Source organism: Limulus polyphemus, unplaced genomic scaffold (assembly GCF_000517525.1).
Source record: "Limulus polyphemus unplaced genomic scaffold, Limulus_polyphemus-2.1.2 Scaffold133, whole genome shotgun sequence".
NCBI classification, from domain to species: Eukaryota; Metazoa; Arthropoda; class Merostomata; order Xiphosura; family Limulidae; genus Limulus; species Limulus polyphemus.
Window position 1 is genome coordinate 608,102 of NW_013665743.1, and position 19,302 is coordinate 627,403.

Below are 19,302 nucleotides of genomic sequence, written 5' to 3' on the forward strand. Positions count from 1 at the left end.
GCCTGCTGAGCTTGGTATTGGGCGAAAAGTCGCGTCGGCAGTACATACAGCAGATAATGACTGGAGACGGCTTGTACCTGATGATGACAAAACCTTGTCGAAACGTTGTACATTTGCTGTTATGTTAAACTTATATAATTACAATTTACTTACTTAATCTACTTCACATCATAACAGTCGTTGTTCATAAACATTGATGATATAAATAGCACCTCAACAACTAAAATGTTGTCGTATCCCAGCTAGCCTGCTGAGCTTGGTATTGGGCGAAAAGTCGCGTCGGCAGTACATACAGCAGATAATGACTGGAGACGGCTTGTACCTGATGATGACAAAACCTTGTCGAAACGTTGTACATTTGCTGTTATGTTAAACTTATATAATTACAATTTACTTACTTAATCTACTTCACATCATAACAGTCGTTGTTCATAAACATTGATGATATAAATAGCACCTCAACAACTAAAATGTTGTCGTATCCCAGCTAGCCTGCTGAGCTTGGTATTGGGCGAAAAGTCGCGTCGGCAGTACATACAGCAGATAATGACTGGAGACGGCTTGTACCTGATGATGACAAAACCTTGTCGAAACGTTGTACATTTGCTGTTATGTTAAACTTATATAATTACAATTTACTTACTTAATCTACTTCACATCATAACAGTCGTTGTTCATAAACATTGATGATATAAATAGCACCTCAACAACTAAAATGTTGTCGTATCCCAGCTAGCCTGCTGAGCTTGGTATTGGGCGAAAAGTCGCGTCGGCAGTACATACAGTAGATAATGGCTGGAGACGGCTTGTACCTGATGATGACAAAACCTTGTCGAAACGTTGTACATTTGCTGTTATGTTAAACTTATATTAAAGTTTTTCTTCATTACCCATTCAAGCCGTCTCCAGCCATTATTACGAATAGTTTGTTTGTAGATAAGCACAAAGCTACACAAAGGGCTACCTGTGGTCTGCCCACCACGGTTTCTAGCGTTGTAAGTGCACAGTCGTACCACTGTGCCACTGGGGGGCTTTCCGGATAATGTCTAAATATATTCAATCTGTTTAACCAGACTTTATGATTTACTGCGCTGGACCTTGCGTCATTGTAAAAGACTTAATATCGTAATACACTTGTTTCATATATATTATGTGGTTTTGTAGTTTACTGAAAATGAGATAGCACCATTTCAAAGTAACAAACGTTGAGCTTCGTTAGCAACAAATCAGAATAAGTAGACAGCGTTTTACTAACTAAATATTCTCAACTGTACTTGTCTTAGTTTCCTTTTTTACAAAATTTTATTTCTAAGCTATTTACTATTTATAATATTTCACGTGTGATCGAATTTTTAAATTAATAAAAATATATAGCATATTTATATACACTGGTACGAGTGTAAGTATATATATATATATATATATATACAAATGCCGGAGAATTCACTGATCGAAACGTTATGAAAATAATAATACACACAATAAAGACAAGAATAACAGTCCGAATAATTATACCATTAGTAATACTAACACATCGTCTTAATCATTTCGCAAAATTATACCTAAATGTTAGATGGTTTTTAGGACAAATATTTTACGATTATATTAACTGTGTCAAATACTTCATTGATCTTCTTATCCATTTAGGCTAGGCGTGCCCTATGGTTATCGTGTACATAATGTGAATCCAAGGGCGTATGTTCTGCGGCGTGTTGTTGATGTGCTCTATAATGTTGATGGTTAAATTACTTTTTTAGGTCAGACAAAAGCAGCCCAATAGTTGGCGGTGGGTGATGATAACTAGTTGCATTGTCTCTAGTCTCTCAATTTAAAATTAGGGACGGCTATGCGTAAATAGTCTTTTTTTTTGTATCTCTGCGCGAAAATTCTGATAAGTATTATTAATTGAAGGATTTTACGTAAGTGCACATCTTAATGAATAAGTATGTAATTTAGTATCGAAAGGATTTGTATTTCGCGTTTCATAATTGGGGACAATAGTTATGAGGTACATTAATTTTACTGTTAACTTTTAGCACTCTTGAGATTTAAATGCATCACACAATATAAAGAAGCCTTAAAAGCTATGACGTAAGTTAATTTTTTTTTACATTTAACCAATGTTTTATATAAGATGTTATGGAATTTGTGATATTCATAAATATTTAATCTGTTACGTATTCATTTAACCTTTTAAATAAATATGCGGGTGTCAGTTGTTTTCACTTCCTACAGTTTTTGGCCTGCCATGGCCTAATGATTTGAGCACTCGACTCGCAATCTGCGGGTCGCGGGTTCGAATCCACATCACCGAACATTTTCACTTTTTTATCCGTAGGGCATTATAATGTTACGGTCAATCCCATCATTTATTGGTAAAAGAGTAACCCAAAAGTTGGCTGTGGATGGTTTTGACTAGATACCTTCCTTCTAAATACTAAAATACACAAACGAACAACGGTTTATAATACACAATTAAAATCTTTATTTAAGAGATCAAATGAATCCTAAAGTTTCCTAACACTTTTCACTTCACTTAATCCCCTAACACCACCCCACTATTGTGGGTTGCCTTAGGTACATCAGGTCATTTATGGATAAACAAGTAAAATCCAGAAAACAGCCAGTCGCTTTTGTGTATATGCTGCGAAATTCCTGTTAATCTTGTAGTTTCTTAACACCTGTTACTCCATTCTACATGTATCTTTGTTCTTTGTTTTTAATTAAGCACAGAGCTACACAATGGACTATCTGTGCTCTGCCTATCACGGGTATCGAAACTCAGTTTCTAGCGTTGTAAGTCCCCAGACATAACGCTGTGCCGCTGTGGGAACAACATATATAAGTGTGGCTCGGCATGGCCAGGTGATTAGGGCGCTTGACTCGCAATCTGAGGGTCGCGGGTTCGAATCCCCATACCACCAAACATGCTCGCCCTTTCAGCCATGGGGGCGTTATAATGTGATGATCAATCCCACTATTCGTTAGTGAAAGAGTAGCCCAAGAGTTGGCGGTGGGTGGTGATTACTATCTTCCTTCCATCTTTTCTTTCACTGCTAAATTAGGGACGGCTAGCGCAGATAGACCTCGTGTAGCTTTGGGCCAAATTCAAAACAAACACACATATATCAGAGATTAAGATTGTCGCTTAACAAGCTTAAATAACTAAGCCTAGATATTTCTTAAATACTAAAACTCAGCTCTTTAAATCCCTAATCCTGTGTTAACCAGAAGCTTTATGAACGTAACTCCTTCCAAAATCACCTAAAAATTGTAATGAACATTTTATGACACTGATATATGACAATATTAATGTTTAATGACATCAATATCAGATAATATTATTAACTTGGATGATTGAATTAAGTCCATTTTAACCAGTATTTTCCTTACGTTGGAAAAGTGGACATAACTCAGTTGCCCAGAATGTTTTTGTTGTTGTTTTTCCATTAGTCTAATCTATGCTGTTCTAAACTTAAGTGTTTTTGGATTTCCTGAAAAGGAAGGGATGTGTATCACGCAATGAATATGTATTTATTCAAGAATTCGTTTTGGGTGTTTCAAAATATCTTTTTATAATCATGAAATATGGACTGTGCCTAGATATTCCTGTAAAAATAGCTTTTACTATACTAAGGATGCATGAACAGTTTCCAATAGATATATCTGAATTTGGAGATTGTTCAAGCAGCTCAGAATTTTCTTTGCACAAATTCCCTTCTTGAATTATTCATTTAAAAACCACAGTTTTCAAATGGCATGTTTTACATGTCTCTCAGTATCCTCAATTTTATTCAATAGTCTTTCAGTTCGAAACAGTAATTGGCAACCATCTTGTTGTTTTATTGTTAAGTTAGTGGCATATTTTACGTGTAGGTGATTGTCTCACAAGCTTCATTTATATCCTTGTCCCTCTCCTATTATGCCTAAATTTTGCTTCGGGACATTATCGCCCTACATAGGAGGACTCGGTTATCCAAGTTCAGGCCAACGCTCTGATATGTATTGAAAAGATCATCGATAAGTTAGAGAAGACAGACATCTTGGACGAGGTACTCCCAATGCTCAACAAGGCCAAACTTCAGGATCCGGCGATACTTCTGCCGGTAGTAAGTAAGTGGTAATTTTAAGAATGCTAATAGAAGTTTTTGTGTCATTCAGTATCCTCTGCTCTCTGGTTCTACTGGCCTTCAAATACAAATCATCGGTACTTTTTTTTTACTCTACTCATGGGTTTAAATGGCTCTTCAGTGTTGAAATCTTACATTAACATTTTTCCAATCAACTTAGGCCAGTTAATATGTTAATACGATTACACATTGATATTAACAATCAAGAGATCGTTTGGTGAAATTTGCTTTTAATATAATATTAGTTTCAAAATAATTGTCATGTAATGAGTCAGCGGTAAGTTTACAGACTTGTAACGCAAAATTCCGAAGTTTGATTACCCGCGATTGGCAGAGTGCAAATAGCTTATTGTATAGCTTTGTACTGAAACAAACATTTCAGAATAAACCTGTTCAACGACCTATTTGTGGTTCCTTGCAATACATGTTAAAAAATTGTAATTTATTGAGTTTCGCTCCAGTCGCTTCTTAAATGTTTTTTCACAGACAGACTTATACATAAACATATAAAAATCTATGTGCAACATTAATAATGCGCTTATAATTCAACTTTAAACTTCTTAGCCCTCCCGATGGCTAAGCGATAAGTCTGAGGGATTATAACGATAAAGATTTGGTTTCAATACCCATGGTGCACAGAGCACAGATAGCTTATTGTGCATCAATCTTTGCGCTTAACAATAAATAAACAAAACAGAATTTCAGCTGCATAAAAATTAGTTGATTTGGGGAAAAAACGCTATTGTAGAAATTTTATATTTTCTAGAAGCAAACATCACAGATTTTATATTTAATAAATAATATTAAATAATTTGATGGTGATTGGCTACCTACTGAACATTCCAAACCTTACCTCTGTGTGTCAAGGCTTAACTTGAGTGCTATCTTAAATATGTCACTGTGCTGAATATTGCCCCGAAATTTATTTTTTACCATGAATTTCTTGTTCTTCTGCTTCTTTCTTATTACATGATAACTCAAAAATCAAAACAATGGTGTCAACTAATTTCACTGAGATGACATAGTTTCAAACGAAGTATCCGCTTTTATAATTATTATTAATAACTAGTTGTAATTTTTAAAAAAATCACAATTCTAATGTAAACGATGTTATCATTACCCCTTGCAGTTAACTTTGCAAAACAGGAAGTAAATGTAGGGATGGCTAATATCAATATTTCAAAAATATTGCAAACAGGATAGTAGGGATGGCATTTGCATCGCCCCAACATATAGCAATATATATAACTATTCAATAACAATTGAGGTTGATTCATCCTATTTTTTTCTGTTAACATTCTATTACACTGTGTGCAAATGCCATCCCTACTATCTTGTTTGCATTGTTTTTGAAAGATTGATATTAGCCATCCCTACATTTACTCCCATTTTTCTTTCCTTTAAAATATAATGTAGCAGCATGTTATCTATTTTGGACATTATAAGACATACATGTATATTGGCATGTTTACTCTCCAAGTTAATATAAAGGTCGTCAACACTCAAAACCTGTTTTTAAAGTCGTTAAAAATTCCAATTCTTATTAATACATTCAAAGAAAACGTTTGAATGTGCTTTCCATGTCCGTAGAATTAACAAATAACTCATATCCGTTTTTCTTTGCCTTTGTAAGCTACCACAATGTGTATATTGTAGACCACGAAAGATGCACTTTGAGTCATTATTGAATAAAGACAAACAGTCGTCTTGTAATTTATCTGTTAAAAGCTTTGGTTAAATTGAGTTCATGTACGAATATAGAATGAACAGATTTTGTATTTCATACTTAAATACACATAACTTTAATAAGAAGCACAGATCACAATTTATGTAATCTTACGTGTTAATAAAATGACTCAGAGATTGTATAGTTAGGCTTTCTGAAGAACAAATAAAAATTGTTAGTAACCTACACCGACAGACTATATGTATACTACTAAATGATGAATAATAACTAGAGCCACCATCAGGTCTCTGTCGTAAAACACAAGATTCGTTTAAAAACATCCAAGAATTATTTAAATTTTGACAATTTGTGACATGGTAACGTAGCTAAGCTTTACAGATCATAGAAAAATGCATATATATATATATATTGAAGAATAAAGAAATAATTACAAATAATGTTGCTTGGTGTTAGTTAGGAAGCAAATTTTTGAAATGAGCGTTTCATCTTGCTTAGGAATATATAAGCACATGCTCGGAGACAAGCGTTATGGCCTGACAGTTAATCTCCTAGCAACCAAAGTTATGCCAGCTCTCATCCCAGTCGTGGTGAGTCCAGGACTTAAATTAGACCAGGTAACTTAATTTTTATCTAAAGTTTTCGACCAAAATTTTAAAAAAATTCAAGTTCAAAGCACTTTGATTTCTAGAAGAAGAATTCTATACAATAGAAATCACCCGTGAATATAGACTTTTTGTAGTCAATTATGTTTAGAATCTCTTTAGTTAATTGAAGAAAAGCTAATTCTTGTAAGGTGTCTCTCAGATTTTCCAAATTATTTTGATAAAAAAATATTTCTGGCAAACTGTAGTTGAATAGTGACTCTAACAAGTAAGTTGTGTTTCAAGGCTCCATGGGTAATTAAATTAAACGCGTTTTTAGAGTTGTTATTTCAGGTAACAAAAGTTAATTGAATAAAGCTTGTTCTTGGCGGTTTCGTTCTTCTGCATTTTTCAAGGTAAATGGCTATTATTGTGTCGACTTACGATCTTGAGGAATGAGAATAAAAATCGTACTAATATCAGAAAACTAATTAAATAATAAGTCTTATAATTTTATGCTTGAAATAAACTAATGCGAAAGTAAATTTTAATTGTCTTCCTAAACTTCTATCTCCAGAGCAATGAATAGGTCAATGTACTTGAAGTTTGTGGTGCTTGAAATATATTAATTTTCTAAAGGTTTGTTTGATCTTGACTATAAATAAAGTTCTTGTTTTAGTTTACGAGTCTTGTGGAGTTATTGCAAGAGATGCTGGATCACGTCAGCAAAAGTCAAAAGAACAAACTGAAATTAGAGAAACTTTCGATGTCCTCCATGGATAAGTAAGTTCTCTGGTTGAATGTTGTCTTCATATCTATCTCACACAGGGTAAGTATTCTACTCTACCCTTTTAACGGTAACGTACACTAACATTACGTAATGGTACTTCAATGATTACAGCACAATAACACAAGTCAAGTGAATAACATAGAACGATGTTCTCTACTTTTCTAAGTAACTTTAAGTGAACTAAAAGGTGGTCGTGCCCAGAATAGTATAGTTGTAACACGTGTTTTCTGGTATTTATCCGTGTCTTTATATCTAACTTACTAAACCAGTATTCCATTTTTTATTTCTTTAGAATAACATAATATTGTTTTTTAACCTTCAGGAACTCGTCGATCCGAACTATTGAACAGAACACTGGTTATCCACATCGTCCTCCATCTTTACGACTGGAATCTCGTCGAACTTCCATAAGTATGGAAGACGTAATACAACAAACGTGCAATTCAAGTGAGTAAATAAATCGAATAATCCTAAACTTTTGATATTCATGTGAAACATAATTTATCTTCAATTAATCAGATATTTACTAAAGCGACTTTTTTATATTTTATCCTCTTGAATATCACATCAATTCCTCAAGGAACAACTTTCATGGTATCTTATAAATGTTTTTATTGTTATGATGATGTTGTGATTCATTGTAATTTTTTTTACACACTTCACTCTTTTATGACTTGAAGTATACATGGAATTTACCAAGGTTGTATATCAGTTAACTTATCATCTTGTACTCACGATTGTCCAAAATATTAACCTTCATTTCACCACCGCGTAAACTAGGTAATGCAAGCTGTTTTCTAGACATAGGTTCAAGCCTGGGTCAACTAGCTTTGGCGTAAATGGTTTTGAAACTGCAGAATCAGCGCTAGTTAAAGTTTATATGTTATCACAATATGATTTAATATCTTAAGAACAGATGTTATTAATAAATGTAAGTTTTTGATTTATTTTATTTTAAAAGTAACATACAAATCTACAACTCATTTCTTCAAATCACTAACACCAGCTATGGATGAATTTATGTTTTGGAAACTTACGTTCAGAATAGCATAGTACTTACCAAATGAAATGTCAATACAACTTGTGTGTGTGACATATCAATCGGTGGTTTACTTAAATCTAAACACCAATTTATTGAAACCTTTCAAACACTCTATAGACCGTACAGCATGTATTGAATACAAGATATTGGTTGTTACATTAGAACTATTGTAAACAACACATTAACGTGGAGAAGATTAACCCTTCGTATTCAACATGAACAATGAATAATTCTAACACTCCGTTTATGGCAGTTTTCGCGTAAATTTGTTTTACAGCCTCTTATGTACCTAGGTTCGATCAGCATGATCAACAGACTATTCTACAAAAACAAGTTAGTCCAGCAAATCTGAGTAACTCTCTTATTCAGTAACTCGGTAGAATAATATTTGTAAGTGAAATCAAGCTTCACATTATAGAGTATAATCAAAAGTAACATTAATTTCGTGATATTTGGCGAAAGATGTTTTATTTTAACTATTGGAGTATAAGGAAAGAATCATGAAAAAGTTTAACTTAGAAAACATCATATATACGTGTTATCAGAGGTGGAAATGTTTCAAATCATGACATTAAGATCCAGATTCCTAGGGTTATGCTCAAATCAGAGTTTGCTGAGTTGGAAATTGAGTCTCATCCATTTCATATGTTAGGTGTTTATTTGAAAGGAAATAACTTCTCATCAATCATGTCCAGTCAACATTTTAAAGATAGAAAAATAATGGATGAATTGTTCAATTCTATTTTTGATCCTTATGCGTCTTACTGCCTACTTGTGTGAAATCGCTTAATACAGAAAAAGTTAGAATGGAGCTTTTACTCTTTTGAAAAATTCAAAAGCGAGCACTGTAACAGCAACAAGTAAAAATTATATCATATCAAGGAAGTTTCTGAGAAGTTTCGCCTCCCGTAGAAAACGAGTTGTTATGAACTGTACAGTCAATAGGAGTATATATCTGAAAAAACACACACAACAAACTGAAAAAACTTAAAATTAACCATAACAAATAAAATGTTTATCGCGCCTTTCATTACTTATGAATTATTGCCAAGTATAGTATTTTGTTTTTATTCGCTTACTCCCCAATGGCTCAGCGATAAGTTTGCAGACTTACGACGCTAAAATTTGGTTTTAGATACCCGTGGTGTGAAACGCGCAGATAGCTTTTTGCGTAGCTTTGTTCTTAAAAGCAGCTAAACCAAGTGTACTCATTTAATTTGATTTAGAACTGTTTGCTATACAAAATCACGCACGTACGCAGGGGGAGGGGGTCAGCCGAACACCCCATTTTTGTGATGTAAAAAAATGATGCTTATGTAGTTATAGCGCAACTTCTTGTAGTATTTAATGTTTTCTACATAGTCTACATTCTTCTGATGAAGCATTAGCATTTTTTGGCTTGAAATAGTCACAATGGCTTCTGTTGACACTTTGTAGTTGGTGTCTGTGACTTGTTGGTGATAAATTTCAACAATAAACAAACAACACACTGTCCATTTGTTTTAAGATAATATATTAAAACAAGCCAAACATATATACAAATGTTTGTTACATTGTCGATTATCACAGTTGTATCCAGAGCTTTAAATAATTGTCTCTTTTTTCGTCAACGTCCACACAGGCTGAATAACTACCTGAGGTGTACACAAACCGAAGACTGAGTACTCTAGCTTTAATACATAATCATTATGACACTTCTGTCGATAATGAAACTATGTGTAAGTTATTTGTGGAACAGCAATCCAGAAGAATAGAGCATGCTAACATGTTATTTCAGTAGTGCATACATGCACGTATATGATAGGTAATGATTAAAATAACTAATATACTATTGTTTATTTTAAGTGTTTGAGCATCGGGAAGGTGAGTTATATTCAGAGCAGTCTTGCTAATTTTTTATAATTTACCTAATTTTAATGTTTTCAACATAATTTTAGTGTTTTGCATGTATAATAAGAATCAATGCTATTTTATAAGAAAGATTTCCATAGGATAATGCAGTAGTTCGTCATTGCAAATGCGAGTCATGGCGTCATAAGAGACATATTTTGAACCATCAATTTAATTCGTGCCAAGATGCGCACCAATAGAGAATGGAAAGCCATCATGGGTAGACTTATGATTAGAATAATAGCAATAGCCCTATCCAAATAGGGGGCCTGGCATGGCTTGATGGATAGGGCGCTCGACTCGCAATCTGCGGGTAGCGATTTGAATCCCCATCGCCAAACATGCTCGCCCTTTCAGCTGTGAGGGCGTTATAGTGTGACGGTCAATCCTACTATTCGTTGGTAAAAAAGTAGCCCAAGAGTTGTCCGTAGGTGGTGTTAACTAGCTATCTTTCCTCTATCACTGTTATATTAGGGACAGCTAATGCAGATAGCCTTCGAGTAGCTTTGCGCGAAATTTTCAAAACAAAACACGCAAAATATCCCAATAAAGATATTTGAAAAATAGAGCCTTCAGTGTTTTCAATGAACGTAGAAAGAACTTTGTACAGCAGTTGTATCTTTAATAACATTCCAAACCAATCCAGAGCAATATCTTTTTTTCACAAAGTGAATACTATGTTTACGAAAGAGAACCATATGACTCACAAAAAATTATTGTGATGAAGCTAGAAATATCTCCCTGTCTCTTTAATAAGATAACTAACAATGATTTTAAAATAACGAAAGTCGAAATACACAAGCTTCTAATAACACTTAAAATCAAGTTATCTTGATAAAGATGGCTGAAGAAACCTGATTCACGGCAGTCCCATTCGACCACATATATGTCAAGGCTTCCGGTGTAGCTCAAATGGATCTTTAAATCTTTGGTCTACTTAAATATGGTTTTGGAAGGCAATGGCCATCTATAGTGGAATACCTATGAAGCATTTGTCATGATGTACAGCCTAAGAATAACCACGTCATATTTCATAAAAGTTTGTTTCAACAAAAACTGCGATGCTGGTTCTCAACCAGATTAACAAGGAAGTTATTTCCACGGACAGTATATAACTTAAAATATCATTTATTCAAAGTGTGATCAACTTTTAACAATGCTATACGACTTACCAAATAATTTGTCATAGACGTAAGACACAAAAACCACAAATTTCAGTTACAACGCGTTTCATTTCTGGTCTCATTTTATGTCGATTTATTGATATTTGTATCTGGAGATTTTACAAACTACAAAACCTTGTAGGTCTTGACAGGAGTATTTGTAGGAAATTTCTCAGACTGTTTTATGCGTGCAAAAGGAGCTCCCCAACAGGGAGTAATAATGATGCAAGTACACAGCTCAGCTCGTAAAATACATTTACTTTTGGGACAGAGTGGATAATAGATGAACATGAAGTAAGGTTATTACGTATAATACTTTTTATTCAAATTAACAAAGTATATGTTTGGGTTTTTCATTTCCTGATTAAATGCACAAAATGTATCAGAATATGTGTTGCAAATTTGTCTGACTGAAATACAAGAAAGATGTGTTTTATGCTGGCAGTTATATGATAAATGTTTCTCTCTTGGAAACGTTTCAGCTTTCAGACTATTAAATTCTTGAAAGCGTTTGTAATGAAAAATAATACTAATCTTATGATAGTTCTTGGTCACACTTCTACTGACTCTTTTCTTTCTTTACGAACTTTACATTTTTTCCTTATTTATTATATAATATTTACTCCATCTTATTCTTTTATATTCTATCCCAGTACGGTGTATGGAAAGATCTTTTTTCTGTGGATTTAAACTATTTTGTTTCGTAAGAGAAGTTGCCAGCATGTGAAGGATCAACATTGCATTAAGATAAAATAAGTTTTCTAAGCGACGTTGAAATGTTTCTGCTCACTAACGAAAACAGATTTGAAGGTCTAGTCAAACAAATAAAACGAAATCGTATTTTGCAACGTAACCAAAACAATGTTATGGTTAGCTATACCACCAAAGTATAGTATCAACTTTAATTATAATACTCATACAGTTATAGGCTTAGCTGTACAATCAGAATAGAATCTAAAATGTGTATTCAACGTAGATATTAAACTTTTACTATGCAATTAAACCAAAAAGTTATTGTTAAGTTTACAATAAAGGCGATGTTCCACGAACTATATAATTAAATTTAGAGAATCGTTATTTTATTGTATATAAAAGAGTGCTCAATTTAAGGGACCTACCGAAATAGAATTACATCATAATGTTTAACTACAAACACTAAAGGTATACGACAAAAAAAAGAGCATTAGGCTTAAAAAAAAAGAGAAAAAAAATAAAATTCAAGTAAGAAATGTTCATGCAAAACAAAAATAAAATTTAACTATAATTTCTTCAGAATAGTTACATTTTAGATAGATTAACCTAAACCTAAGTTGATACACCTTTATTTTTTAACTTATGTTGCTAAAAATGTAGTATATTATGTATAAAACCTACAGATTGCTAAGTTTACTCATTTAATTTGATTTAGAACTATTTGCTATATATATATATATACATATATCTGCTCTCTTAGGAATATTAACAGGATTCCATGCCCATTGCTAAATATCTATAGCTTTTTGAACTGCTCTCAGTAAAAACATATCTGCCTCCTCCCTCCGTCAGCTCACCAGTAAGTCTGTGGATTATAACGCCCCCCAGGTGGCTCATCCATAAGTCTGTGGATTATAACGCTAATAATCGGGCAGTGCAGGTTGTTTACTGTATAACTATGAGTACTCGTATCAAATAAGGCACTCGACGGTATTTTAGAGCTTGTAATGTTTCATAAGAAATTTAGATTCATATTTGAAAAGATTAGCAATACTGAAATAGCTTATATCGGTTTGAAAAAACAAATTTTTTTAGCAATTTAGTTATAAAAATAAATATTTGGGTAAAGGTGGGACAAAAGTTGTTGCCCAGCGACAGAGGCGTGGTATAGATTTGAGTATCAACATATAGTTGTTTACAAATATTACCATATCTCCAACCGTGCTGCGTTCAACAAACATAAATCTTAAAAATAGTCGATTTGACCCGAGATTCCACAACAACTTGATTTATTCGATTTTCTAGTACCATGAATGAAAAGTTTGAAAGCCCCATGATTGATGACCGTAAAATATCACATGAAGTATCATTCGTCAGCTGTCACAGAAAAAAAAAATTCTGTTTCAGAAGCACGTCGAAAAGAAGTCGACGACTGTCAGAAGAGAAAGTACAAAACTGTTGATTATTGTGAAAGAAAGAAAGAATTGGACCTGCACACGTGTATTAACGAATATTTTCTGACACATTGTATTTCATTTTATCTTGCACATTATTTTTCCGTAAAACATTTCTGCCTGTTAGGTTGAGCAGTGATACGACATCTTTAGGATGACAAATGGGAAGAGAACTTAGCAACAGCTTTTATAGAACTATTGATTAAAATTGTTCATCCTTATCAAAACAAAATTAACAAATTCTAGGAAAAGAACATATATGTTTTTACTTTGCTAATCAGCCAAAGTTTAACCGTATTAGTGTCTAAGGCATAAAGGAGAGCACTTTCATAAAAACAAAGTTTTAGTGAGAAGCAGTATTTTAAATAGAAAAGGCATTTTTCCAGCTTTCCCATCACGCATCAGTCGGCAAGCAGCGTTACACGCCTGTGTTAACAATTTGTCGTTTTCGAGTGCTTTGTTTTATCATTACTAATAACAGCCAGTATTGAAAATAGGATGTAAAGCAAATGAAGTAGTTAGAAATATTAAAACCGGCCTAAAATGAACTAAAAAGTAACATTAAGCTGTTGTGCAGCTAGTGTACTAAAAAGAAATGTTTCTGCATAGATGAGCAAAAGAAAAACAACAAAAACCCCTTCTAGAAAGCTTAATATAATATAAAATTTATTTATGCCTAATTAATCTTTGAGCAAAGGATTTCACACATTTGACTTAAGAAAATTTTTCAATAGTGTAGATTTATAAATCACAATTCAGTTTGCAACTGTGTGTAATACTAGATGTACTTAGGCAGGGTTCCTGAAAGTATTCTGTTTCGAGAGTAAATAATTCAAAACTTAAGAGTAACAAATATTTTTATTTCTTCCTTTTGAATTTCATATGTCATTCTGTGTTGTAGCCTACAGAGTGCATAATGATTCTCGTGATTTCTGGTATGCGCACATTTTATTGGCGTCACGACAGTGTAAATTACAACATTAAGCGTCAATTTGGTGTCTACTGACTGACTGACAACACGCTACTGTATAGTGGTGCGAGTGGCTATAACGGGTGGCCCCTCCTGACGACCTTTGGCCCCCTTTCATGGAAATGCGTTAGTTCCCCGGATACTCCGACATCAGTCTGTCAAACTTGTTTTATTTTCGTCACATAAAATGGAGACGAGAGGACGAGTCGAATAGTATGACTTGGGTTTCTTTGACGCTACTGTTTGTTTATAAATATGTGTATTTCTTAGTATTAACTGTGTAGTAGTACTAACTTACAGATGTATATAAATATAATAGTACTGTCTATTGTATGTCCATGTAACTACTTCGCAGGATGTGGATGGATCTTCACCAAAACTGTTAAGTCCGTGCGGGGGTAGATATGAATTTTTAGTTTTGCATTTTGCGGCTTTTATGGGTGTTTCTCCGTTTTTTATCAGTACCGTACCTCCTTTGGATGGATCTTCACCAAGTTTGTTATGGAAGTTCATTGGGTCCATGGGGAGATACATATAAATTTTCAGTTTTGCATTTTGCGTTTGCGGTTTTTATGGGCGTTTTTGCATTTTCTACAATTACATATAAGACAACCAATTTCTCATGTCCTAATATAACTTTTCATTAATCGTGATTTTACATATCTTCCCTCCAGGGGACGGGTACTCCAGGTAGTGCTTAAGTACGTTTTACATCAAGACGGCATTTGTTTTTTCACATAGCCTGCCTTTGCCTAGAATATTTTTCTGTAAGTAAGCTGTAATATAAACATTTATAAACAGAATATTTAATGCTTTTATTACAGGTGGGTTTACAATATTCTGGTAATATAAGATGAAATTATCTGAAAACAACTGAATTGTAAAAGATGATAATATTGGGTTATTTCAAGGTACACTTGGCCGTCACTTAAGTAAATTAAGTACCTCAGTGACTCCTGGTTTGGTAAATGGAATGTAAGTAAGACAACTCGGCTAAAAATGAAAACGACTGACTCAGAGTTGTTTTACGGCAAATCAAATCTTAATTCAACAAACGAAGCACGTGAAAGCAACAAGAACACACTGACGCTTTAACATAAATAAACTTCCTTGTCTGCTAATCTACAGAAACATAAGTAGACAACTTTACATGATAATAATCAGGCAAAATCTCAGAAAGATCCAATATTGCTAAGGATTATATTCAGTTATGAGTCCCATACAACTGCCTAGAGTACTGTGTCTACCACATCATCAACCAAACCACATTCACAGGAATGGAAAGCCAGAGTTTCTAATTTCTCAATGATGAGTATGCGAAGTATCCATATGACCTGAAATACGGGTAAGTCAACAATTGTTTGGGACTATGAGTACAGGGAGACAACACTAAGGGTAAGATTACTAAAATTTGAGGTTGGATACATTTTACATTTCTGAAACTTGTAACTAGATTCAGGAACCTGTAATTAACATTTAAACAAAAATTGTGAATGAATATATATATTTATACGTTAGGTTGACGTAGAAGTTCAATTATGATATTTGTTCACCACAATATCAAAGGTTTGCACATGTCTTTGGAAAGGTATTTTATAATGTTCTCCGTAACCCTTTTTGTCCAATGAAAAACAGAATATAATATTGAATTGATTACAAGAATACTTTAACAGACACACAGTAGGGTATACTGCTATGATGTAATGTAAACAGTATTGTTTGATTTGTTTTGTGTTATCGTTTTCAACTTCTTGATCACAAGATTCGAATTTGTTGCGTGTTCAGGCAGGATTGCCTGGGTTACGTCACTTTCATGAAAGTATCCACCTACCGAAAATCTTAGTAAATACGATAAGTTGTTTCTCATTGGCTCCTAGCGCTAGAAACAAATGAGACGTCACATTAACGCTAACCCACAGGTCATCAAACTGATGTTATCACCATCAAAGGTTGTTAAAAAAAGCGAGATACTTTAAGGAACTTTGATACAGATACATTTCGAGCTGTAGAACGTTCTGTGTTATATAAAATAATGTTCCAGTCACTAAATTACTCCTTCTCCAAAAGCTAGAGAGCATCAAGCAGAGAACCATATAAACTCGCCACCAAGAATTTCATCACTTTACTTTGAGTCCAACAGTTCCAAGCGTTTATTTGCTATACTAATAACAGCAGATAATTGGCGCCATTTACTTCTTTTAATGACGGCCTTATCTTAATTATTAGTAAGCCTTCTTTAATACGAAGTCGTTTCTCATCAATGACTTTAACAATGTTAAAACGTGTTTTTTAATGGGGTGGGGGTAAATCACAGTCATTTAGTTTTATACTTGAAGTGTGAAGATGTTATAAAAAACATGTGTAAAATACATTAGTTACATACTGTATCTCCATACAAAATGATAAAATCTTGCTAAAGTAAGGTTAGACTGTTAAAATCGTTTACTTGAAATAGTTTTTTAGGTTGCCACAATCATGTTACTTTTAATGTATCATATTACACATTAAATGAAGAGGATTTTGTTTACATGTTGTTAAGCACAAAGCTATACAACGGGCTATCAGTGCTGTGCCCACGACAGGTATCGAAACCCGGTTTTTAGAGTACATACCTTCAGACTTACCACTAAGCCACTGGAGTGAAAAAGAATAGAAAAATATTATTATTTAAAGGGTTAAGGTTTACTATACCGAAGAAAAACCTCATTATGCAGATTATTTAGTGAATTTTAAACAGTTTATTCGATATTGTAAAGATGTATACATTTAGCCAAATAGTAAAGAACTATCTGAAAGTATTATAACGCATGTTACTGGTTTAACGAGTACAGATTCTCCGGTGAAACAGTGGTAAGCTTACGGACTTAGAGCGTTAAAATCCGGCGTTTGATTCCCCTCAATAGACAGAGTGCAGCTGTGCACAAAGAAAACAACGTGTACAAATGGATAATGAAAGTAAGAAACCTTACTTAAACAACATAAAGCACTTAAATAAGTTAAATAGGAAAATAACATAATAACTTAGCCGGATAAGATAAATGGAACGATTCTTCTAAATAACAAGATGGAACCCTCAATAGCCGCGGTACTTGAAATTATTTTAGTTAGGAGTAGAGTTTATTAATGTATGAGACGTCTTTTTTTTCCTTTTTTATTAGCTATATTTTTTTTGTGCGTTGCCATCAATACAAAGATTGGGGTGCACATATATCCGATTTAATTTTATTACTCATCAGGATCTCTACCTGCCTACTCTCAAATTAAAATTCTTTTAGGCAGGATTAGAGTAAATTAATCTATGAGACCTTGGGCGTGGTCAAATACATCAATCAAAAGGGTTTGATCCCTTTAGTCCAAAACTGTATTTAGATCTCAAATCAGTCAAGAGATGACAGAGCTATGAGCTAAAAGTTTGTACTTGAAAAAAAACAAAAAACTCAGAGCCGTTCTATGAGCCGCTATGCCTCGGCTAAAAAATGATTAAATAAGTAACATTAAAGATATTCTAAAGGAGGAAACAAAGTTTTAAAAAATTAATTAATGATTCAACTAAAACACCAAAAAATTAAATTTCAAAAATATTTATTGGACTTAAAAAAATAATTATTTAAGGAAAAAAAAATATCAAAAACTCAGACCGAGAGAAAAACACACAGGAATATCGTACGGTTTAGGCATGTCCAGTAAGATTAATAATATCAAACACTGAAATGTATAATCATGAATTATCAAAATTTTTAGTTAATTATATTGAGCCATTAAGTTATGAATTTTGAATTTTCTGAAAAATTAAAACTTAAAAATTTCAAGATAAAGTATACTGTATTAGTTTTGATATAGAACCTTCATTTAGTTTATAATATGATCTTGGACGACGCTCTTGATCTTTGTGTTAGTCTTATTTATAAGAATGAGAATTATAATAGACTTGACTGGGATGGTTTTAGAAAACTACTTGATATAGTCAATAAATATCCACATGTTTAAGTTTAATCAACAAATATATGAACAAATAAATGAAGTAGTTTTGGGTTCTAAGTTGGCTTCGGTGTTAGATAACTTGTTTTAATTTCATTATGTTGTTTGTTGAATTTCACGCAAAGCTAATCGAGGACTCTGTGCACTAGTCGTCTCTAAATTTCAAGTGAAAGACTAGAAGGAAGGTAGTCAACACCATTCACTGCCTTTTCGTGGACCACGCTCAGCACGTTTAGGAGAATTTTTTAATTATGTTAAATCAGTTTGCTGGATAAGTTATGTTCATCATTTTTAAGACTAGAAGACAGGTGATTTTTTAATTATTTGAATAGCAAAAATAATAATAGAACATGAGTAGAATATTAAATTGGCAATTTTCTATGTTTTGATACATAATATTAAGGTAAATTTTCAATGTAAAGTCTTTCACGAAACTTTTACATAAAAAGAATTAATTTCGATTTTATTTCACGGAACATTTAAACTTTGTAGTAATTTTCCCTTTACATCGAAGGACTTGAGGATATTAAATTGTAATAGAAAATAAAAAAATGAGTTCCTACTTAGGGGTAGTGATAAAGTCGTTAGAGAATATTTGAATTTAAAAAAAATTTTCTCATATATGAAGATGATGGTTGATAAACAAAGAATGTTTATTACCTGACCATACGTAGGTACGCAATCTTAAAGAGTTAAAAATAATTTAAGACATTAGGTCATAGAATTTATCTACAATGTACGAAAGTCCTAGATGTAATGTTTATGGATTAACTGTGTATTTGTGCGAAGTCCTAGATGTAATGTTTATGAATTAACTGTGTATTTGTGCGAAAGTCCTAGATGTAATGTTTATGGATTAACTATGTATTTGTACGAAAGTCCTAGATGTAATGTTATGGATTAACTGTGTATTTGTACTAAAGT

The 19,302-nt window shown here is 33.1% G+C and overlaps 1 protein-coding gene across 4 annotated transcripts in view; it reads left to right on the plus strand.

The window, feature by feature from the left end:
• Window positions 1-19,302, plus strand: part of LOC106473700 (SCY1-like protein 2) — a 263,864-nt gene that overhangs the window by 239,566 nt on the left and 4,996 nt on the right. For all 4 annotated transcript variants that reach the window (XM_022403165.1, XM_022403153.1, XM_022403159.1 and 1 more), the window contains 4 exons: window positions 3,963-4,113; window positions 6,313-6,431; window positions 7,078-7,181; window positions 7,511-7,635. In XM_022403165.1, the coding sequence (XP_022258873.1) occupies window positions 3,963-4,113; window positions 6,313-6,431; window positions 7,078-7,181; window positions 7,511-7,635 (499 nt within the window). The remainder of the gene's footprint in view (window positions 1-3,962; window positions 4,114-6,312; window positions 6,432-7,077; window positions 7,182-7,510; window positions 7,636-19,302) is intronic.